General features: G+C 40.5%; 1 protein-coding gene across 5 annotated transcripts in view; it reads right to left on the bottom strand.

The window, feature by feature from the left end:
• The window catches only part of BEST3 (bestrophin 3), a 56,041-nt gene that overhangs the window by 14,162 nt on the left and 17,317 nt on the right, over window positions 1-24,562 (bottom strand). For 4 of the 5 annotated variants that reach the window (XM_012500094.2, XM_012500093.2, XM_012500092.2 and 1 more), the window contains 5 exons: window positions 20,834-20,988; window positions 19,279-19,356; window positions 19,015-19,167; window positions 14,967-15,047; window positions 13,520-13,671 (listed from right to left, as the gene is read on the bottom strand). In XM_012500094.2, the coding sequence (XP_012355548.1) occupies window positions 13,520-13,671; window positions 14,967-15,047; window positions 19,015-19,167; window positions 19,279-19,356; window positions 20,834-20,988 (619 nt within the window). The remainder of the gene's footprint in view (window positions 1-13,519; window positions 13,672-14,966; window positions 15,048-19,014; window positions 19,168-19,278; window positions 19,357-20,833; window positions 20,989-24,562) is intronic. The other variant, XM_003259528.3, reaches the window with a different exon arrangement.

Raw genomic sequence — 24,562 nt, 5'->3', positions numbered from 1 at the left:
ACATTGGGACAGTATAATATTGGCGTAACTTGAAAGGGCAAAGCAAGCAGCCAAAGAAACGTCGTTCCTCATGTTTATGAATAAAACATGGATGACTGAGATGATTAACTGGCTGAATGTCCTGGGACGGCATTCGATTACAGCCTTGTGCTGTTTTTCTAAAGCCCCAGCAGCGCCCTTGGCTACCAGATAGCCTTCTGACCCACCCTCCACTGTGTGAGGCTGAGATTCTATTACATCGACTTGAGAAATGCAGACTCATGCTTCGGTGGCCTTGGTGACCCTGCTGGGTGGATTGCATTTGGTCAGCTCTGCAGTCACACTCCACAGGCACCCATTTAATTAGGGAGGACACCAGAGGAGCCACAAGTGAACTTGTTCACTAACACAGCCACTCTGGATGTGTTCTAGGAATCAAGGGCAAGCTGGCAATCTCTCTATATAGGACAGGCATCTGTCTTCCATTTGGGATCTCAACTATTTATTTAGGATTTGTGTTTTAAAACTACCTCTAAAGTTGCAATCTTGTAAGAAAGACAATCTTCTAGGAAAAAAAGTTAATATTTTTAATACTTCAAAACTTTGTGACTCAAAATACAGAAACCTTATGCCCTGGTATAGGACATATGTATTATACCTTCAACTGCAGCAAGAGGTATAAACCCCTGGGTCATAGATGGGGGAAAATAGACAAGTTGCAACAAGCAAACTGTAAAACATCTGGTGCTCTTGCTAATGTCGTACTGATTCATAACTGACATTGGGTAGGTCTGCCAAGAAGATCCTATTGTACCTTCCTGGCTCATAAGAGTATGGACTGGATGCATGAGATTTATCTGTTTATTCACCTGACTAAATTTATTGAGCACTTCTCATAAACAATTTGCTGCATTAGGTACCTTTTAAATTATCACTTAAAAGGAGAGAGAAGACATATAAATAAATATCTACATTTGGGGCAAAGCAAGTTTTTGAGCTGGGCTTTGACACTGAGTGGGAATTGGATAGATAGAAAAGGGACAGAGCATTCCAGGTGAAAGAAGTGACTTGAACAAATAAGGCAGCAGGAAAGTTTAGGGTGTTTGTGAGAAATAGAAGATACTTGAATCTGTGTGAAACACACAGAAAAAGTGTCAGGCCTAGGCTGGAAAGAGGTCCTTGGACCGTGCCATGAAGAATCGTATACCAGGTTGCGGGATGTGGACTTTATCCTGGAGACAGAGGGCAGCTGTGGATCGTCTTTGAGAATGGAGGGCATTGCTAGGGTTGTGTGGTGTTGGTAGGGGTGTCCATGGTGGAAGGCTACACAAAAAGCAACGTTGATGACTGCTTTAGATAAGAAACATGACTTGAAAACTTGTCACTCCTTTAGTCTGAAACAGGGTCCTTGGAAGAACACTTGGTGATCTGTGCTCTGGGAGCAGTTTTAAGTATCTTACACTGAGTGGTGAATGATGCCCTCCAGGTCTTAATGCTGTAACAGAGCAGTAGGGAAACTCCCCAGCATGACAAACCTAATGACCTTTCTTCTAAATGCTTCCATGGAAGATCTCATTGCCAACACACAGTGTTCGTCTCCGCCTTTCTCTGGTAGCCACTATTCCCAATATGACAGCAGAAGCTGTGCTTTAAGAACAAAATAGTTTAAAATAGAATACTTATTTATTTATTTAGAGACAAAGACTTGCTCTGTGACCCAGGCTGGAGTGCAGTGGCACAATCATGGCTCACTGTAGCCTTGACCTCTTGGGCTAAAGTGATCCTCCCACCTTAGCCTCCCAAGTAACTACGACTGTGGGTGTGCACCACCATGCCTGGCTAATTTTTTATTTTTGCTAGAGATGGAGTCTCCCTATGTTGCCCAGGCTGGTCTTGAACTCCTGGCCTCAAGTGTTCCTCCAGTCTTGGCTTCCCAAAGTGTTGGGATTATAGGCGAGAGCCACCACACTCGGCCTTAGAATAGTTTGAAAGAGTATTTCCCAAATGGGAGGCTGGGGTATACATTTTAGTTTCTTTTATGTTTTTTTTAATGCTCCTTGTTTGATATTTAAAGTGTCCTCTTAGTCTAGGGTTAGTACAATACTGAGGCTCAATATAATACCACTTAACCAACAGAATAGCAGAAATATTATATGATAGAACAAAAGTACCCTCATTATATTCCTATATATTAGGGAGAGTCAGCTGAAAAAGCTAGGTTTTATGTTCTGGAACTTATTTGGACTGAGGGAGGCAGGTAATTAGAGATAGAAGGACATTCATGGAAAGTGTCATGCGGCCATCAGTTTCCAGGGATGAAATTTGAGAACTGTCTCTGTGGTGGGAAAAATAATTTATTTTGAGAGCTTGCAGAGCCAGGATTGCTGTGTCTATGCTGACACCAACCAGCTGTGTGATCTTTGGGGACTCATTTAATCTCTTGTGACTTAGCATCATTTTTGGTAAGCTGGTGATAATTATCCTTTACCTGTCTTTTAGGTTGTTTGAAAGTTCAAAAGGGGTGACCTGTGTAGAAAAGCTTTGCAAGTAGAAGATGTAAAAAGGACTCTGTCAATGACTGGCAAACTTTCAGAGGTGGTTTCCAAGTCATCATTGACTTCTCATACAGGGTTAGAGGAGATGATAATGTGTGTCTGAAGGTCACTCCCTTTTCTTCTTCAAGATTGTCCTTTTAAAAATGTTACTACACCTAGGAGATATCACTTAACAATTAACACCTTCAAAAGGGATGACTTAGCCATTTAATGATAAGCCATTTAATGATAGGGCACTGGGTGAGTGAAGAGGAAATATAAGAACTGGAAGAAGCTGGGTTACTTGAGGGAAGGAAGAGAGGGCTGCTCCAATGATGAAAACTGTAGAGACAGACTGCCCTGACCTTGCCTCTCAATATTGTTTTTTTGTGCCATTTGCCAAACATCATCAAACCCTGCAATATACACTTATTGCGTAATAGAAACCATCAATACAAAAATATAGAAAACATGAGAATGGGACGATTGTGTCACATATTGGGCTATTTTTGAAAGGAAGAAGAGTAAAAGAAGGAGAGAGAGAAAAGGTTATGTTAAGCCAGTCAGGCTGGTTAGTTATAGTTGAGTCCAGAAGAAGGGAGAGCATGCATTATTTCCACACGTTAGGTAGGTGTCTGGATTAAAATTATCTTAATCTCAAGTGTTAATAAAAAACCCAATTTCAAAATATATATGGAATACCTACACAAACATCAGCCCCATGGTTTCCCTTGCAAATGACAAATATCCGAGGGCATACGCAGCCATGATTTAATTAGAAACTTTAAAAGATGCCTGGGCTGGTCAGGGGTGCAGAAGAACATGCTTCACCCTCTGCTGCCATAACAAAGAGGCAAGAAACAGGCTGATGAAGATGTCAGCAGACTGCCATACTTCTTGGGGTGTGTCTAATATAGAAAGACAAAAATAGCCCTGATAGCTTGAAGGATTTAATGCATTTCTCCAAAGAAAGCTTTTTGCAAAGCAACCCCCTTTTCACGAGAGTGATTAGGTAAATATAGAGCTTCAAAAAGATTGAAAGATAAAACTGGATGATGCTTGTCTCTCTCTGCTCTACTTTTGAAGCGGTTTTTGGACAATTTAAATTCGAATAATAAGAGGCCTTTTTAACAGAACCGAAATGAGGAATTTAGGAAAATGATATTTAGTATGATGAATTCTACTTCTCACTGCAGATTTATTGTTTTCAAATTGCTAGTGTACTCACAGTCTGGCGACTGCCTTGGAGGGAGCCGATAATTTGCCTGAGAATCTATCAGGGCAGAGACATGTGTGGAGAAGCATTTTTCATGGGCAAAGCAAAATGTACTCTTCAAACCCATCTGAGGCGCATGTGGCTATTTTTAACCATCTGCACTGCAGAATCATCATCAAAGCTGTAGCCAAAGATTTATAAAATGGGCAAGGCAACCCTCCCTCTAAGCCGGGAGGTGTGGGGCTAAGGGTTATGAGGAAAATCCAGTGGACCAAATATTGTATTCACCCAGCCTCTCTCAACCCTCTTTCAGGTAGACAGTTCCAAGCTCCAGAGCATCCTAGAAGGTAGCCCAGAAATCGGCATTTAGGGCTGATGACTGCTACCCCAGTGTTGGCCTATCTGATCACCGAACCAAGGGCTTCGGCAAATCTGGTTGAAGAAGTGGCCTCTTGTGCCTTTAAAGAGGCTTATCTAGCTATATCCTACCACCCTGGTTATGTTCTCTTGGCTCTTGCTGGCTGACACAAAAAGAAGTTATGGCCAAAAGTGGGGGTTCACTTAAAGTTCCCTCTTTAATATTGTTATATTCTGTAGGAATTTTGTTAAAAAAGGAAATCAAGACATGTACACATCTGATACCATTTAAAGATGAAAACTGATTGCCCATGGTGACCTCACATCAGGGTATGAAAGAATCCTTGAGTAAATTCTAAAATTATAAACTTAATGCACATTCATCTCCTTGGAAGTTTCCATTTCTCCTTCCTCCCTGGTACATTAAGTGAAAAATCAATGTTCCCAGAATATGCTTTTGTTGAAGTTAGTAATTCAGAATTTGAGATATTTTTGGTAGTTTGTAATATAGGCATGCAATAGTATGTATCAGACTACGTATTTTCTTGTAAAGCTAAAATATTTGAATATAGTTGGCTAAAAAGGATTACTAAGTAACATCAACATAGAAGTATATTTAACCACACTTTAATAAAGTCTTTGCTCACTAACATATGCATTTTGGTATATTTGAATTAATATCATTAAAAATACTTCTGACCTACTGTATAATCCTAAATATTTTGTGCACATTAAGTACATTTGCATGTCTGTATAATTACCAAAAAATCATGTTATTGTTACATATTCCTAGAACTTTTAGAATAAAGATAGATAAGTAGAAATTATTATTTCTGACAAAGTTTCATAGCACCAAATACATCTTAAATAAATTCTTCAACTCCTAGCCAGAAGGAGCTCTTTAAAATTTTGAATATTTTTCCTCTTTACTAAGTGGATCCTTAATTGACTTCATAGACCCCCTTTTTAAGATTATTATATATGTGAGAACATTTTGACATAATTATTTGAATTATGGCAGAAGAATCCAATGAAACAAAGCTCTTTAAATGGGATTATAGTCAGCAGTTTAAAGTTTACAGGCTTGGAGCATGCTTTTAGATTAGCAAGACAGTTAGAGCAAGCACTCTGGACACACTTGAGTGATCCATTTCATAAGCAGTTACAGCCTCTCTTCTCCAGAATTTCAAATCCTTTAGCTGTTATTAATGGATAGTTTGTTAGGGTTTTTCCAATGCCCTTAAGGGATTATCTTCTTTACTGTTGGCTGTTTTGATTTTCAAGATAGGACTAAAGGGCATTATGAGACTTCAGGTCTTTAATTTCTGTGTTTCATTCCTCAGAGTCTTAAACATTTGTGTTAATGGGTAATCCCAAGTAATTGAAAGATAGTAAGAATTTTGAAGTGGCTCATGATGATATAATGTGAAGACAGGCGTTCTACCTCTACCTCAAGCCAGTTGTGACAGGGTAGTTCTGGACCTTGATTTTTGTTCATTTGTTTTTAAAAATTATTTTCAGCAATACTGGCTTGAGTTTAAGAATTTAAAGTTTCTTTGGGTAAAGTTATTTTTATCATGCATATGTTTATCATTGTCCCAGGAAAACTCATTATTACATTAGGGTTTGGGTATATTTTCTCGCTGTGCATCTTACAGACAATGTTCTTTTGGCCACTCGTGGGTGTTTTATTGATCTTGGTTAATAGCATCTCCATAGTTAAGCTAATGAAAAGATGCCTTAATTAAAATAGCAGATCAAGGCTGGGCACGGTGGCTCCCACCAGTAATCCCAACACTTTGGGAGGCCTAGGTGGGAGGATCTCTTGAGACCAGGAGTTCAAGACTAGAATGGGTAACATAGCCAGACTTTCCCTCTTAAAAAAAAAAGCCAGGCATGGTGGTGTGCACCTGTAGTCCCAGCTACTCAGGAGGCTGAGGCAGGAAGGTCGATTGAGCCTAGGAGTTCGAGGCTACAGTGAGCTGTGATTGCACCACTGTACACTCCATCCTGGGTGACAGAGGGAATCCCTGTCTCAAAAATACAGAAGGCAAAAACCAAACAAAAGCAAGAACAAAACTCTAGCAGATTAGAAAGGATTCCACAGTCTTACAAAAGAACAAACAAAACAGAGTCAACTGAAGTGATCCCACATGAGATAATGGTAAAAGAATTCACACAAGAAATATTTTTTCATTGCTTATTAACTCATAAAATGGCTAAGTGTAGATTACTGGCCATGCAATAATTATCACTATTTAGTAAATGCTCAAGACTGGCATATTTATGAAAGCATTTCTATTTTGGGGACTGCATTCAGATTTTTAACTGGCCTTTTTTCATTCGGAGTGTTGATTTTGAAGCTGATTTTTAACATGCCCCATGCAAAGATCAGGAGATGGAACTTCAGCACTGGTTTGGTGTTAAAGCTTATAAAATGCAATTTTAAAACAGTAGCTCTTTGGTCCCAGATTGGACAGAGAAAGATGAGTTCTGTTAAAGCTTCCTCTAGATTAAGACACGATGACTAGATGAGAAAAGGACATTGGTTCCTGCTTCCCTGGCTGCACAGGCACCATCTCCCCCTCTCCCCTTACTGTATCCAACTTCAGCTGCTTCCCTCTAGCTCAGGCACTGGGACCTCCCCCTGCCACCCGGGGCCAGCCCTGTGTCTTCTTTAGGACCTTGCTCTGTCATCCCCCCTTGCTCCTGTGTCTTTCCTCTCTTCCAGTGGGCTCCTTTTGCTCAGCCTGTCTTTTTTCCTTCCTTTTTCAAAACAAGGAGAGTTGTTAATTTGTTTCTTTATCACATCTTGCTTCATCTTACAAAGGATTTGATGTGGCCTTATGGAAATACATATAATGCAATAATAATATTATGTAGTATATATAACATATAAAATATTATATTTATATATTATATAAATATATATAATATATAAAATCAAGCCAATATAGTAGAGGTAGAATAAGGAACAATCATAAAAAACACAGAATCTAGAAATACATTCCAAAAAAATCCCATTCCACAGACTTAGTAAAGGTAGGCTACAAATTTGATTGTCAGCTTCCCAGCAGCCAAAATGAAAAGGAAATCATCATTAATTATAAAATTATAAAGTTTGTAAGATAAATAGTGTAAGATTTGCCCAGAAGAGGCAAAGCTTTCTTTTTTCCCCACCGACGTCTGAAATACATTTCTTCCTGTGGGTCCTCTGCTAAAAGGGATGCCAAGTCACACAGTGGACAGCACTACAGTAAACACCAGAGGAAGTCTTAATGGCTCTGTCCAAACAAGGCCAGGGTACAGCAGCAAAGTGAAATTCAGTATAGGTGGTGAAGATAATTCTAAGGAGGCCAAGGTGGGCGGATCACTTGAGGTCAGCTGTTCAAGACCAGCCTGGCCAACATGGTGAAACCCCGTCTCTACTAAAAATACAAAAATTAGCTGGGTGTGGTGGTGCGCGCCTGTAATCCCAGCTACTTGGGAGGCTGAGGCAGGGGAATTGCTTGAACCCAGGAAGTGGAGGTTGCAGTGAGCTGAGATCATGCCACTGCACTCCAGCCTGGGTGACAGAGAGAGACCCTGTCTCCAAAAAAAGCAAAACACAAAAAACCAAAAAAAAAAAAAAGGCAAGTAAAAAATATGCCATTAGCCTTACCCAAGACAAAACAAAAAAGCCATCCCTAGAAGTCTGAATTGAGGAGGGAAACAGACCAGAGTCCCTGTCCCTTAGTGAATACGGTCTGGTCTATTTACCCCATCAATTCAGACTTCTCAAAAAAATAGTCCATGAATACTTAATGAATTGAGGAATTACATGCATTTTGGGTTTGTTTTATTTTTGTTTTTGAAGTATGAAAATGGCATTATGATCTATTTGCTTTACCGTGATCAAATGGTGGGGAAGATAAAGGCAGGTGGAGAATGAAATAAGACTGGCCGTAACTTGATAATTGAAGGGGTGATGGGTACATGGAGCTTTTTCATAGCTTGTTCTCTACCTTTGGAACTGCTTAAACTTCTTTTTTTTTCTGAGAGGGGATCTTGCTCTGTCACCCAAACTGTAGTGCAATGGCACAATCTTGGCTCACTGCAACCTTCCCTTCCTGGGTTCAAGCGATTCTCCTGCTTCAGCCTCCCAAATAGTTGGGACTACAGGCGTGCACCACCATGCCGGCTAATTTTTGTATTTTTGGTGGAGATGGGGTTTCATCATGTTGGCCAGGTTGGTCTCGAACTTCTGGCCTCAAGTGATCTGCCTGCCTTGGCCTCCCAAAGTGCTGGGATTACAGGCGTGGGCCATCGTGTCTGGCTTGGTTTGAATTTTTCTACAATAAAATTATTTTTTAAAAACAGCTTACACTGGCAATTTGACTTTCTTACTTATCAATCACTTCTAACCTACTACGGTTTAATTTCTACCCCACACTCTCACTTAAGCCTCTGATGACCCTAACATGCAAAACCTATGGCATGCTTTTCAGGCTTTATTTGGAAACTTTGTACCTTTGGCCTCTTGGCAGGGCATTTTCTGGATTACTCTTCATCTATATTGACCATTCCTACTCTGACTACCCTTTTCCTCTGACCACCCTTTCAGTAATAGTATTCTACCCTTCGTATTCTGCTCTGTTTCCTTGATACTGTTCTGATTGCTCCCACCCACTCCTTGGTTCTACGTACTGATACCAGTAAAATACATCTTCTGTCCCTGGACTCACTGCATGCTGGCCATCTCCATGTGAATTGCCAATAGAGGTCTCAAATTCAACACATGCAAAAGGGAGAGCTCATAATCTTTTCCTTAGAGCAGCTTTCACCCTTACACTCTCTCTCATCTTTGGTTTATTACCATTCTTCACTCCTTCTCCTTTCTTGAATCTGTCCCTTCTGTCACCTCTACTGTCTACATCCCTTGTGATACACCTACTTCAGGCCCTTATCCTCTGTTTAAATGACAACAGCCTGCTAACTCTGGCTCTGGTCTTATCTTCAGCTATCTGTCTTTCAGCCAACTGCCAGGCTAATCTCTCTAAAGCAAAAATGTGACCCCGTCATTTAATAGCTTTGAATAATGGCTGAAACCCTTACCTGGCCTATAAAACCCTCCATCTTCTCCCTTGCCTCCTCTCCAGATTCATTTCTTGGCTCTTCTGCTTTGCCTATCAAATTATTACTCTGAGTACACTATTTATCATTCCTTTCTGTCTTTGCCCATATTGGCCTGAAATGTGCCCTCTGCTGAATCCCCTCAATCCTATCTGTGCACTGGCTCCTAATTCATTCTTTTTTTTTTTTTTTTTTTTTTTTTTTTGAGATGCGGTTTTGCTCTTCACTCTTGTCGCCTAGGCTGGAGTATAATTGTGTGATCTCGGTTCACTGCAACCTCCTCTGCCTCCTGGATTCAAGTGATTCTCCTGCCTCAGCCTCCTGAGTAGCTGGAATTACAGGCTGTGCCACCATGCTCAGCTAATTTTGTATTTGTAGTAGAGATTGGGTTTCACCATGTTGGCCAGGCTGGTCTCGAACTGCTGACCTCAACTGATCCACCTGCCTCAGCCTCCCAAAGTGCTGGGATTACATGCATGAGCCACGATGCCCGCCTCCTAACTCATTCTTAAAGATGCATATTAGAGTCCCTGACTCTAAGAGGCTTTCTCTGCTTCACCAGGCTGGGCGAAGTGTGTCTTCATTGCATGTGTTCCCATAAGGCTCAGCATTTCTCCACTGTAGCATTTACCACATTGTATTGTCACTTTTCTCCGCCTTACATCTGTGAGCTTGGGAGGCGTCTTTTTCTTTTCTTCTTTTGACTACCTCTAGCATCTGGCATAGAACCTACCTAATAGTAGGCCCTGAAAAAAATTTACCAGGACAAATTAATGAGCACATTCTGTATGTAAGTGTCCAAGGGAAAACATATTTTAAATTGGTACTTAAGATGGAAAGAGGAAAATTAATTTATTTGAGTTATGTATATTTGATAAATATGCAGAAAACAGGGCCATGTTTTGAACATGTTCCTTAATATAGAGAATAAAGACATTGTCTCCAAGGAGTTTCCTTCTGATGTGGAAATGAACAGTGGCTGAATGTGAACAGCACTGTTGAATGTGCTGGCTGGGAGGCAGGTCTTCTTGCAGGTGGCCCTTGGAGAGTAGTACTTTTGCTCTGTTCTTGAAGGAATTGCTTTGATTTTAGAATATCCGGGTTATGGGAATTGTGGCTACAAACCCAAAACATTGATATGAAAAGGTAAGAAAAATTCGATTTCTGAATTAAATATGCTGGGAACATACACCTTAAAGAGAATAAGAAAATTAAAAAAAATCTCATCCAGGAAAGGATTTTATACGGTCATCAAGAGGCAGGCACTTTTATAAAACGGAATGCTTGTGTCTACAGCATCTTGACATGTGATCTTCACTTTCATGCAAAGAGCTCATTGGCTCAGTCAGCACCAACAAGACCACCAGTGCTACAGTTCTTAACTTTTACCTTCCCCTTGCCCTGAGCCTCAGTCAGGTGGCCCATTTGACATTGACCTTGTATTTGGTGAGGGAACCATTCATTGCTTAGGGAATTATCTTCTATGATTTTAGAGACATCTATTGTTTTTGCCAGCCCGGCAAAACCATTCACCCTTCTCCTGATAATAGAACCCTGCTTTTTCTTGAGATATCACATAATCCATATGGTTGGATGGGGCTGACTATAACCCTTGGTTCAAAGATGGACCTATAAACCAGCCATGAATAGTCAAAATATTGTCTCCCTGTTGATAGTAATTAGCTCAGGAATGGATACGTGAACCCAAGCCCAGTCAGTCATAGCAAATCCATCACTTCAGTTTCAAGAGTTGGAAAAGAGATGTGCTCTTTCCACAGGTTAGCTGAGAAGGTAAGCTGTAAGCCTGGAGCTTCTCATTTTGCCATTTTGCCCTCAGGATGGGAGAGAGCCTGCCTGGGATCTGAGCCAGTGGAGAGAAAAACAGACCTGAGAGGGACGGGGCAACAGTGAGTCCTGGTGACATTTTCTGATCCTCTGGATCTAGTGACATCCAAAGCTAGGCTTGTCTCTGGATGTGACACTATAAACCTCCTTTAGCTTAAGAAAGTTTGAATTTGGTTTTCTGTCATAGGCAACCAGAAACATTTTTTCTAATACCACCATCACAGGAAAAATAGGCATTAATAGATCCAAAGGGGGCCATTTCTATCAACTCAGGGCTTCTGATCGCCTATTTTTCTGCAGTAAATTTTCCTGGATTGTGGTCCACTTTAATGGTCCTCATTTATACAGAAAATCAAGATCAAGTGAGTTTTGCCTAATTGTTTCTTTGATCAATTGGTTCTAGCAGATCGAGTTAAACCTCTCACAAAACCCTCTCCCAATAGATTCTGGCCTTTGTCTGCTCCTCTCTCCATCCTGCTAGTAAATAGGCCATTTTAGTTGGAGGACTTCTCTCTGACAACTGATAATTTTTTGCTGCAGTTTTAAATATTGTACCTCCTGGTTTTCTCTCAGTTGTTTTATTTTCTGTCCCTAATTTCCAGGGTAAGTTTAATATGAAAAATAGCTTAAAGTGATTTAATCTTTCTCTGCTTCAGTTTGACATCCACAAATAAAACTTGACTAGGTGATACTAATCATCATGCTCTATGGTTTTATATAGAGCATCTTAATGTTTACAATCTCATCTAATCTTCCCAATAATCTTTTGGGGAAGAAATTTTCTCTGAGATCTTGTCAATCCCTAATTCTGTGTCTGTATTTAGAAACAGGAGAAAAAAGTGTTTTAATATTTTCTAAAGAACACGAACATTTATGTAGTAATCTGCAGAATTATGACGATTAGGATGAATAAGTAGATCAGGGTAAAAATTTTGAGACCTTCAAAAAATCATCTTAACCACGGGGTAACAACAACTCAATGGACATAAGAAATAGAGCATGTGGAGCATTTGCAGTCTAAATAGAGTCATCACAATGATGCCCTGATTCTATCAGTATTGCTGGTCTCTTTTCTTTTCAAGTTAAATCTTCAAGTACTTTGCATTAATCAATGGTGGGAGTGAGGAGAAGGATAAAGCATATTTAATTATCTAAAATCAAACTCACAGAAAAACAGCTCTTATTAATTCTGAAAATTGAGAAGATTGCTGGATGTTCATGAAGCTCTGCCCCTGAAGAAGGTATCATGAAGGCTGAGACATGCATACAACACGAGATTCCTATCCATGGAAACTGAGAATACTCTGAGGGCAGGGATGAGCTCTCTGGCCTGGAAGGAGTCCTGGGTGGGTGGGTCTGGTCTTAGAAGGCTAGCTAGAAGCAGAAGCAAATCTAGCCTGAAGTAGGCAACCTTCTCTAAGATGTGCTTTGCGGGCAACAAGACAAATCTCCTGGCTCCTAAATCTTTCTCATTATTCGCTGGAACTACTGAAATTCCACTTTCAGTCTTCCTTTTCTTTGGGTCTTGAAAGGTTTTCAGCCTCAGAGGCTCCTTTGGAAGAGAAGTGCCACAAACCATCACTGATGGGGATTAGGAGACATTTGGCAAAGGGAACAGGGTTGAAGCGAGACCTCCTGAAAGTGGAAGGAGGAGGGCAGGTCACTTCAGGGAGGAGGGAAAGAAGGGTCACAGGCAGCAACCACGGGACACAAACCCACTGCACAAATCCGCTTAGAGCAGGCCTCAGGGAACTATGAGCCACAGTCTTGCCAAGAATTATAAGAAAAATTCCACAACAGTTTCCTGGTTTGCTACAGTTTTTTTGTTTGTTTGTTTTGTTTTTGAGTGGAGAGTTTCTTACTCTCTGAATTAGTCTGTGCTTTTCTCTTTAATTTACTTGGAAACTGTGGCATCTGCCTTCAGCAAATATACTTAAACTTCTCCCACATTCACACACTTCTCCAATATCAAATACATGCTCAGACTTAATGAAATTATTAAAGAACTGTACCTGATTTACTTCAGGCCTCACCTCATTTATTTAAAGCTCATTATACTTAGGGGTGATTGCTGTGTTAAAACCACTGAACAGAGACTGACTTACAAACTAAGCTTAGGTAGAAAAAAATGCCAAAAAAGGTAAAAAGATTAGAACAGTGATCTATCTGCTGATTTCCTAAATATTGGAGATATTTATTTTAATTTTCATGAAGTAATTATTTTTCTTGAGACAGGGCTTCACTTTGTCACCCACGCTGGAGTGCAATGGCGCAATCACAGCTCACTGCAGCCTTGAACCCCTGGGTTCAAGCAATCCTCCAACTGCAGCCTCCCCAAGTAGCTAGGACTACAGGTGCCATCACAGTTGGCTACTTTATTTTATTTCTTTTTTTTTTTTTTTTTTTTTGTAGAGACAAGGTCACACTATGTTGCTCAGGCTGGAAAATATTGGAGATTTTTAAAAAATGCACTTACCCCATCTGGACTGTTGACCCCAGAAATGAGGGTATGCAGTAGTCGGCAGCTGCCAATGTGTATGGTGGGCGAGCAGCAGAATCGTCCCAGTAAATGTCCTTCTTCATCTTGGGTAAGCTCATGTGCATTTCGTCCACAGCTAAAAGAGAGACCTAAAATCATTGTTATATTGTTAGAATAACTCAGATGTAAATTAAATAAAAAGGAGAAGTTTTTGTGGGCAGATGAGAGTTAGAGTGGGCTAGGACACAGTCTAAATGAGTGAATATACAAATATCTATAGTTCATACTTGCCACGACCACGGCTGCCACAAAGAGTTGTATCTGTTGTTTACTACCCAAGAGCACTTGGCAATGAGGATAAGTGGGGCTTGAAGCCTCCCACACTCCGGGACCAAACCACACACTCCAGAGTGGAGCTGCCTCTTAGCTGGAGGAAGGGGAGCCATCTTTTTATTCTTTGCTCGCAATTATGGTGTTGTTTTACCTGATAGCACCTACTTAATCCCAAATATTACAGGAAGGTGAAGATTCCACTTTTCATTCTGTTAACCCTGGAGACACATTTTTACTTGACATCACTTCTTATTCCCTGGTTTCTTGTTCATTTCTTTGTTTGGAAAAACATATCAAGAAGTCTATACTGCTCAGCGCTATGGTGATCTCTCCTCTTGGCTTTGACAGAGTGATGCATGAACACATTATTCATCCTCTGGGATTCCAATTTCGACAAAGTGAGTGACCTATAGGCATTATGTGTCCTCCCTAAGAGACTGACATTGGGATCTACTGTGAGACGTTTGAACTTACTTAACTGCCCAATAAGGGCTTGAAACAAATGAACAACGTGAAGGCCTTCACAGGGAAGAGAATGGTCTAGGGAGAGTCTTGCCTAAAAGGAAAATTCCTTCATGCTGGTTCTTCATGAAAAGCTCTCTGGAATAGTGCTTCAGGGTAAGGGCCCTGGGGCCCATTTAGTGCATTTCATGCAGATTTGAGACACAAGCTGGCATGGCCCAGGCTCCCAGTGTCCAGCTGGTGGCTATCTGACTGCTGGGATTGATGTGATACCACTTTGGGAACTCCCACCAGCTTGTGCCTGGATGCCATTTTAAGTCACTATTAACCTCTCTGGTTGGCAACAGAAAACAAACTAAAGAACAATTTAAAATACTGCTCTATGCTGAGATGAAAGAGGCTGGAAAAAGCTAATAGACAGGCTCACAAAGAAAATTGGCTTGAAATTCTACTTAAAAGGAACTAAGCTGAAATCCCGGATGTGTAAGCTTCCAAAAGGACCTGAGACAGCATAGTGCACAGCCAAGTCTCTTTCATTTGTGGCTAAAGCTCTGAAGCCAAGGGGTGTGCATTTGAAATCTGCTTAGATTTGAAATATCACAAGTGATTTATTATTAATATTTGAAAAAGAAAGAAAAATTCCTCTAACCTGCAAATTTCTGTCAATGCACCAGTTAGTTTCAAAATCATCATCATCTTCTCCAAAAGGGTTGATAAGCTGCTCTGCTACCTGTAGTTGAGAACATAAAATAAATCCATCATGATACCTGTGAAAACTAAGAATAGAGACTGAAGATGATTCCTGTTTTCCTCTCTGCTTCCTCGTGTGACTTTCATAATATGAAGAGTAGAGGGGAGTAGATTGTTCTACCGAGATATTTATTAGCAAGCAAGACATGATTCTCAAACCATGAATGATGCACCTTCATAGGTATGCTCTCCAAAAGGATCTGTCCATTCAACTGGTGACAATGCAGGCCCTATCAGGGGAAGCCATGTCCTATTTAGAAACCAAATCAAATGACTGAATAGTGAAGGAGAACCAACTATTTGCAAGGCACTGTGAAGGGTACACAGGCTATGCTTTCAGGGAATTACAGGGCCCAGATGATAAGACAAAATATACACAGGGAGAAGGTTAAACAGTAAAGAAAGACTTAAATCACAATTAAAGAAAATAAGAAGCTTTCACAATTTATTTTTATTTTTATTTTTTTAGACAGTGTCTCACCCTGTTGCCCAGGCTGGAGTGCAGTGGCATAATCTTGGCTCACTGCAAACTCTACCTCCCAGGTTCAAGCAATTCTCCTGCCTCAGTCTCCTGAGTAGCTGGGACTACAGGTGAGCACCATCACATGCAGCTAATATTTTTTGGATTTTTTTTCAGTAGAGATGGGGTTTCACCATGTTGGCCAGGCTGGTCTTGAACCCCTGAGCTCAGGTGTTCTGCCCTCCTCAACCTCCCAAAGTGTTGAGATTACAGGCGTGAGCCACTGTGCCCAGCCGAGCTTTCACAGTTGTTGAACATAACTGCTAAGTAAATGAGTTAGAGAGCTAGTAAGTCCTAAAGCTGGAAATTGAGGCTTACCTAGTTTTACCCTAAAGGATTTACCCTTATCCAGTAAGTTAGTTTTCCTGCCGGGAAAATGTTAGGTAGCTATTGTCACAAATCTTTTAATATTTGATCAATATTAAATATTCTTATCATGTTCCTGAATTGAATAGCCTTCTTGATGAGAGGTGTATATGTCAAATACAACTCATCTATCATTTTCCTTGTTGAAAAATTTCCCTTGGTTTTTATTATCTGGACATGCGTGCATGCCTGTGTGTGTGCGTGAGAGAGACAGGGAGAGAGTTGGGGGAGGGGGAGATTTTACATTGAGTCTAAATGGAAAAAAATTTTAAATGTGTAAAATGAAGACACCATGTCATTAGCTTCTAGAGTCTAAACATTCTAGATTCTGAAACTATTCAGTAGAAAATCTACCTACTTATCTTTTAGGATTTAAGTCAATGTATTAATACTTAGAGCAGTTTTTTTCAACTTTGGCTGCACATTAAAATCACCTGAGGAGCTCTTAAAAAAACCCAACTGATGCCTGGGTCCCTCCCCGAGAGATTGTGATTTAAGCAGTGTGAGGTTGAGCCCAGGCATCAGTGTGGGGTAAAGCTCCCAGGGGATTTTCATATGTGGCTCTTATTTTAAGTGCCTTTCTTTAGGCGGGTCTGTGCCCTGAATCAGTAAGCCTCACACTGATATCTATGTTGAAGTTCTTGTCACCAGTTCCATGGGGCTATCTGCCCTTTCTTGCCTGGAGATTTACTTAGATTAATTAAGGGTACTGGTTGAGTCCTGAAACCTATTTTTATTCTATCCAGATTTTCATTTTTATGCAATCAGTCCTGCATATATTATCGTAGTCTACATTAAACTGACAAAATAGCATGTATGTTTCTGAATTGACCAATCTCAAAATATATCTTTTATTCCACTGGGGGCTGCATTTTCAGCAAGTAACTGAGTGATATTCTATTCATAAGGTTAAGATGGCTTTTCTACACCTTGAAAAGATTTATAAATATCCTAATTGTTGAGATAGAACAGCTGTTTAGAAATGGAGGCACAACCCATTGGTGTTTAGGTTTGTCTATCTTTTTTTTTTTTTTTTTTTTTTTTTTTAGATGGAGTTTCACTCTTGTTGCCCAGGCTGGAGTGCAATGGCATGATCTTGGCTCACCGCAACCTCCGCCTCCCAGGTTCAAGTGATTCTCCTGCCTCAGCCTCCCAAAGTGCTGGGATTACAGGCGTGCACCACCACACCCAGCAGGTTTGCCTATCCTTTAATGGAGCAAAGATTGTGCCTTTTAATATTTTGTCTTTTAAGATTTATTTTTTTTATTTTAGACAGGGTCTTGCTCTGTTACCCAGGCTGGAGTGCAGTGGTGTGAACATGGCTCACTGCACCCTTGGCCTCCTGGGCTCAAGTGACCCTTTCACCTCAGCCTCCCAGGTATCTGGGACTGCAGGCATGCACCACCATGCCTGCTAATTTTTTTTGTATATATATATATTTTTTTATAGAGATGGGGTTTCGCCATATTGCCTGGGCTGGTCTTGAACTCCTGAGCAATCCTCCTACCTCAGCCTCCCAAAATGCTGGGGTTACAGGCATGAGCCACCGCACCTGACTTTAAAACAGTTTATAAAGGAAAAGGATGTAAATATTTTAGAAAGCATGTCAGATGGAAGGAACCATTATCTGCTCTTTACAGGCTGGTCAAGCACCTTACATGGACACAAAACAAAGAATAAAAAGCTTGGTGCAACTCAGGGGAAAGAAAGAAAAGTACTTTTTGAGAATGATTGAGTATTTGGGCCACTGTGGTGATTTTATATTTATAAAGCTAAAGTCTAATTTTTCCTCTAATGGAAGATGAAAGTCATTAGTCTCTTCTGCTTTCTTGCTCTTACGCAGGTAGAAATAATTAAGAATCACGGTAATCCGATTAAAAATGCTTTTGCCATTTGTAAGGGACTTGGCTTTACTCTTTGGAGTATAATTTGAAATGTCAACATATTATTTTTTTGGTTAAGATTCAAACCAGTGAAAGGAAAGGCTTCTGCAGAGAAAATTTCACTGCAACCTGAAGGCCTCAACGGGTCACAACAACATATGGCTCTTTGGAAGGCCAAACATTTGAAAATTCTACTTTACGAATATCATCTTCATACCATCATTGCCTTTCAATGAACTTAATGAAGCCATTGTCATTGATTTTTTTCTATCACATATTTCCCATTTGGAAGTTTACAGAGGTGATGGAAGAATCAGGTCTGTGATATTTACACACATACATTGAGGAGGTGGTGGTGAAGGGAGGGGAAGCAAGGAAAATTCTACACAGATAGTTAGGCAAGCCATTCTCACTTCCTGAACCTGTTTAATTCCCTGGCAAACCAGATGTTGTCATTATTTCTGGTGTTTCTGGTTCTGATTCTGATGAATTCTGAGTCTCAGTTCTGGTTTTGAAAATGGGGTACATTTAGACCGGCATGGTGGCTCACGCCTGTAATCCCAGCTACTTGGGAGGCTGAGGTAGGAGAATTGCTTCAACCCGGGAGGCAGAGGTTGCAGTGAGCCGAGATAGTGTTACTGTACTCCAGCCTGGGCAACAGAGCAAGACTCTGTCTCAGGGGAAAAAAAAATGGGGTACATTTAATGTTGTGGGACAGCTAGCAGAATTTCAGGGAATTGCAATAACTATTTATAGAGTTGAGCATAACCAAGATTCTACTACAACATTTATGGTTAAGTCTGATTTACAAGGCTTCTTGTTGACTCTTTTACTCTGCCTAGTTGCTTATTGTGGTGTACAATATCAATGCAAGTACACTTATGACTTTAGTTACATTATTGTAACCCTAATGGGAACACAGAGACTTAAAAGAGAATCAATAGCCATAAAAGAGTGTTCTTCTAATCTCTTTGCACAAATGAGCTGCTTCAGACAGTACTGACTATATCCCTGTTACTTGAATCCCTGGCAGAAAAGTAATAACATTGCTGACAATTACATGTTAAATCTACCTTTGACTCACTCATGAATGATTTGCTAAAGACTCAGTAAAGGATCGGTGTGGAGAGTCTGGAACATAACAGATTACAAAGTGGGGCCCTGAGACAACTGGCTACCTTGAGCCATCCTGCATAGAAGAAGAATTGTAGGAGGGTGAAGATTGGAATGTAAAGATCCAAGTCATGCCCTGCGTAGCCTTTGGTGGGATCCAAAAACTGGCGTCCAATCAGGCATGCAAAGAAGAAGGTATAGACAGCAAGAGTGACAACCTGGAACAGAGAGAGACCAGAGTGAGAGGACAGTGCTGGCCTCCCACAGCAAAGCTACAGTGCCAAGGTGGGCAAGTAGAAATAAAGAATTCCTGGCAAAGTATTTCTTACCTGGGTGTAAACCAGCGGAATCCCAACCCAGTCATAACCGAATAAGAGGCTGCACCAAGAGCGGTATCGATTCATTTCCTAAGCCAGAAACAGATCGAGCATGATTTACAAAGATGACAGGTGTGGTAATAAGTACTTACTGGGATTCAGAATGTGAGCATGTCTTTTACAGGGCTGACTGTAAGGCTAGTAAATTGGTTCCCAAGGATACTCCAAAAGGAAAGTCCTAAAAATGACCATCAATCAATGAACATCATTGGAGCAATGAGTTCATTGACGAGTACATTTGGACATTTTAAAAAGTATTAAAATAAGTCATGGCCAGGTGTGGTGGCTCATGCCTATAATCCTAGCACTTAGGGTGGCCGAGGCAGGAGGATCACTTGAGCCCAGGAGTTTGAGATAAGCCTGGGCAACATAGAAAGACATTGTTTCTACAATAAATAAATAAATTAGCTGGGCTTGGTGGCACACGCCTGTAGTCCCAGTTACTCCAGAGGCTGAGGTGGGAGAATCACTTGAGTACAAGAGGTCAAGCCTGCAGTGAGCCATGATTGTGCCACTGTGCTGCTTGTAACCTGGACAACAGAGTGAGACTCTATTTCCAAAAAAAAAGGACTTCATAGAAATATCCCCCTGCCATTCTATTGAACCCATAATTTCCAACATGTATATTGGCCCAAAGTCATGGTGAGAAAGAAATTGTTAACATTTTAAATAAGTAATTTTTATCAATTTTGGTAGGTAATCTGGAAAGCAAATTTTTTGTTTCTCTCATTTTAAAACATGCTTACTGTAGATCTTAGAAAAGAGATATAATTACTCCTGTTTCCTCCCACAAATGGAGACTATAACACACATATTGATAGAAAATCTATCTCTGAAGCAGGAAGGACAGGATTCTTTGATTTTTTTCATCGATTGCACACAAGTTATTATGGAAGACTAGGGAAAAGAGTTCACATCAATTTGGGCACTATTTTTAAACAATTCACTCCCATTAGCCTAATCCAGGGAGGGGACTGTCATGGCACAAATATATCCAGCCCTTACATAAAGTTTTTTTTTTCAGATGATTTCAGGGTTATTTTGTTTAATGAAAATACTATTTTACTTACTAGAGTATCTGAAAGGCTGGCTTAACCTCGCGATATTCCAATTTTGGGGAAATATTTGGCTGGGGAGGTTTATTTCTCCTCCAGGTTTTTTTCTAGGATCCTGGAGCCAGGGATGGCAAATATACTTCATGGGCACCATAGCTTTTCGAGCCCTTGGCGACCCTTGGATAATCAATCAAGGAATACTTTCTTACAGAGCCTATTACAAAGCATGATTCTGTTTAAAACGCAGCTTCCAAGGAACCATTTCCAAGCGACCTGAGTTTAACCTGCGTACCACCTCTGTCCTGCATGTTGAGGGGTCTGACACTAGTCCAATCTTTCCAGTTCCTCTGGAACCACGACTGAACAAAGCTGACTCTTCCTGGTCTAACATGTTATATCCAGGTCCTTCTTGGTCTCTAGCATCTTTTTCTTATGATTTATAATATACTTACAGTCATCAATGATTGCAGATCAACACTGTCTCTGATTCTACCTTCATTCCGGGCTTTAGTTGCAAGATTTCCAAACCAGATGAATGGAACCCAATATTTCAGATGAGGAGACTTGAGGTGGTTGAATAATTTCCTTTCATCTGTTGTCATAAAACCTTTACAAAAAAATAAAAATAGGTAGGTATACAGACTTACTTAGACACTAAAATGTTACCATATTTCAGCATCTATATAAAAGCATATAATGAGGGGATATTAAAGAAATATGGAATAAAGGTTTCTGTCTCAAGTAGTTTATACTTGCATTAGAGTTAAGGAATGTGTGTGTGTGGGCACACATGCACACACACATACATATACATGCACATCCACAAGTTATATAAAATCCCTGATAGAGGAGGCCATTAGGAGGTAAGGAGACATTAAATGTGAACTAGAACATTTGGGGAAATTTCTTCTTTAGGTTTTGGTTTAGTCCTCTAAAGTTGGGAACCGTAATACTTAGAATGGTTATGATTAAAATAATAAAATATGATAATGTATACAAAGCACTTGGCATAGTGCCGAACACATGATTCACATGACTTTTCTCCTGATGTCTCCTTTCCAAGTCCTACTTAATCATGTCCTCCTCTCTGAAGCCTTCCTTGAGTCCTTCTTTCTCTTTCCTGGGGGATTTCTTCCGTTTAAAGTTCCCACATGGTACTCGCTCTTGGCTTGCATCATAGTAATATTATGCATAAATGTTTCCCTTACTATGACCCTTTTGAAGGGCAAAGAATATTAATGTTCATCATCCCCATAGCATTTTGAACATACTTTGAAATTGTTCCTTTGTGGCCGGGTGCAGTGGCTCACGCCTGTAATCCCAGCACTTTGGGAGGCTGAGGTGGGTGGATCACTTCAGGTCAGGAGTTCAACGCCAGCCTGGCAAACATGGTGAAACCCCGTCTCTACTAAAAATACAAAAATTAGCCGGGCATGGTGGTGCACGCCTGTAATCCCAGCTACAGGGGAGGCTCAGGCATGAAAATCGCTTGAACCCAGGAAGCGGAGGTTGCAGTGAGCTGAGATCGTGCCACTGCACTCCAGCCCAGGCGATAGAGCAAAACTGTCTCCCCTGCCCCCCAAAAAGGGTTTCTTTGTGTGTGTGTGTGCACATGTGTGTGCATGTGTGTATGCATGCGTGTGTGTGTGTGTATAAAATGCAATTTGCTTGGGCTTGCAGTGACCTCTCTGAGCCTCAATTTTCTCATCTGTGAAAGAGAGATAATATTTGCTTCACAGGGATGTTGTCGAATTACCTGAGATTATGAACATATGTCAAGATGTTATTTAGCATAATGCTTAGCACACACTTAGCACCCACAAAGCACTAAGGAATATTATGTGAAACTTTAGTTATCCTCTGCCTCCTACTCCCTCCCCAAACACCAAGGGAAGAGGAGATTGAATGACTGAATAAGAGGGAAAAGGTAACAGGTTTGTTTAATAAACATTTATTGAATGCTTACTATATACCAGGGTTTGTTTGCAACAAGATGCACTTTAAAACTTACAGTTTACACTTGATCTTCTCTTTTTTTTTTTTGAGATGGAGTCTCACTCTGTCGCCCAGGCTGGAGTGCAGTGGTGGGATCTCAGCTCACTGCAAGCTCGGCCTCCCGGGTTCAGGCCATTCTCCTGCCTCACCGTCCCTAGCAGCTGGGACTGCAGGCGCCCGCCACCATGCCCGGCTAATTTTTTGTATTTTTAGTAGAGACGGGGTTTCACCGTGTTAGACAGGATGGTCTCAATCTCCTGACCTCGTGATCCACCTGCCTCGGCCTCCCAAAGTGCTGGGATTACAGGCATGAGACACCGCCCCCAGCCGACCTTTTCTTTTTAAAAATTTTGATTGAATAATTCAAATGGTATAAAAATCCCAAAGGGCCAAAGGACGGTTAGTGGAGAAAGTCTCCTTTTCTTAGCCGCAAAGTTTTTCTCCCTGGAGGAAATCACAATGATCCGTTTATTGTGTATCTTTCCAGAGAAATCTCATGGATTTTCATACAGGCCTATTTTAAAAAACACAAATGATTTTATACTACATATGTATCTGCCATTTGCTTCTATTTTTCAGCTATATCTTGAAGATTTAAAAAATTAATATATAGATAGCAGCAGCATTCTTTTTAATGGCTGCTCTCTCTATATATTAACATTAATAGTTAATAGTATATAATATTTTGTTTAGCTAGTTCCTTTTTGAATAGACATTTAAGACATTTAAGTTGTTTTTGATTGTTTTGCTACTAAAAATAATGCTGTAATGACTCTCCTGGTATCTATCCCCTTGGCTCTTTATTTTAAGTAGCTTTTAAATGTTAATTATGATTTAATATAGTGTTTTCTGAATTAAAACTTACTTCTAAAACTGATTTTTATTAGACATTAATTTTTGAGTTTTTTTTCCTCAGAAATGCAATCATTTGCTTTTGGAATTCTGATACTACATTCAGACGAAAATCAACTTTTGCCCTAATATAACCCATTTTTCTATCTTTAACCATGTGTAATCAGTTAACAAATCTCGTTGTGTTATTTAAGGTAATCCTTTTGCCAGGTGCAGTGGCTCATGCCTATAATCCCAGCACTTTGGGAGGCCCAGGCAGGAGGATTACTTAGGCCAGGAGTTTGTGACCAGCCTGGGCAATATAGCAAGACTTCATCTCTAATAAATAAATAAATAAAAAATCCTCCCTCCTTATGATGCAGGCCAAATTGTATTTAAGAGGTAGTGTTTCAGTAAAAAAAAGTCAAAGGAGGAGTGAGGTATGCCCATTTTTAAAGTCATCAGTTTATAGAGCTTTGGTGTTCTCTAGATCTTTGACGTGACCTACGCCATTGTTTTGAAGAATAAGATCCAAAGGCCATAGGTCTGAATCACTTGTGATATCTATTAAATATGGAGAGGCCTGGACCCCGACCCTGACTACTAAATCAGACTCAGTAGGGCAGGAGTTCTCAACCCGAGTCTGCACCTTAGAATCTCATAAGGGGACTTTTAGAAAATACCAATGGCAGCAGGGCATGGTGGCTCACGCCTGTAATCCCAGCACTTTGGGAGGCCGAGTCAGGTGGATCACTTGAGGTCAGGAGTTCGAGACCAGCCTGACCAACGTGGTGAAACCCAGTCTCTACTAAAAATACAAAAATTAGCCGGGTGTAGTGGCAGGGACCTTTAATCCCAGCTGCTTGGGAGGCTGAGGCAGGAGAATTGCTTGAACCCGGGAGGCGGAGGTTGCAGTGAGCCGAGATTGTGCCATTGCACTCCAGCCGGGGCGACAGAGTGAGACTCCGTCTCAAAAAAAAAAAAAAAAAAAAAAAAGAAGAAAATACCAACGGCTGGGTCTTATATCCTTAGAGATTCTGATTCAGTTGATCCAGGATGAGGCCAGGCATCAGCATTCTTTTAAATTTTTCTGGGTGATTTCGTAGACTTGGGTCTAGGCAGTTGCATGTTTACCAAGCTGTGCAGAAAATTCTGACATATAGTGGCGTTTGAAAATCACTGTCCCACTAACTGAAGGTTCTGTTTATTCAGGATTTGAAATAAACAAAGTAACAACTACAAAGCCAATATTTACCAACAGGAGACTAGTTTTAGATAACACTTGGGTTATTTATACTAGCTTAGAAGGGTTCTCTCCATGCCTGGAGAATGGTACTCTCCCTGGAAGTGTAAAG

The sequence above is a fragment of the Nomascus leucogenys genome, chromosome 10 (genome assembly GCF_006542625.1).
Source record: "Nomascus leucogenys isolate Asia chromosome 10, Asia_NLE_v1, whole genome shotgun sequence".
NCBI classification, from domain to species: domain Eukaryota; kingdom Metazoa; phylum Chordata; class Mammalia; order Primates; family Hylobatidae; genus Nomascus; species Nomascus leucogenys.
The sequence above is the reverse complement of the archived record's forward strand: the minus strand, read 5'-3'. Positions and strand labels throughout refer to the sequence as shown.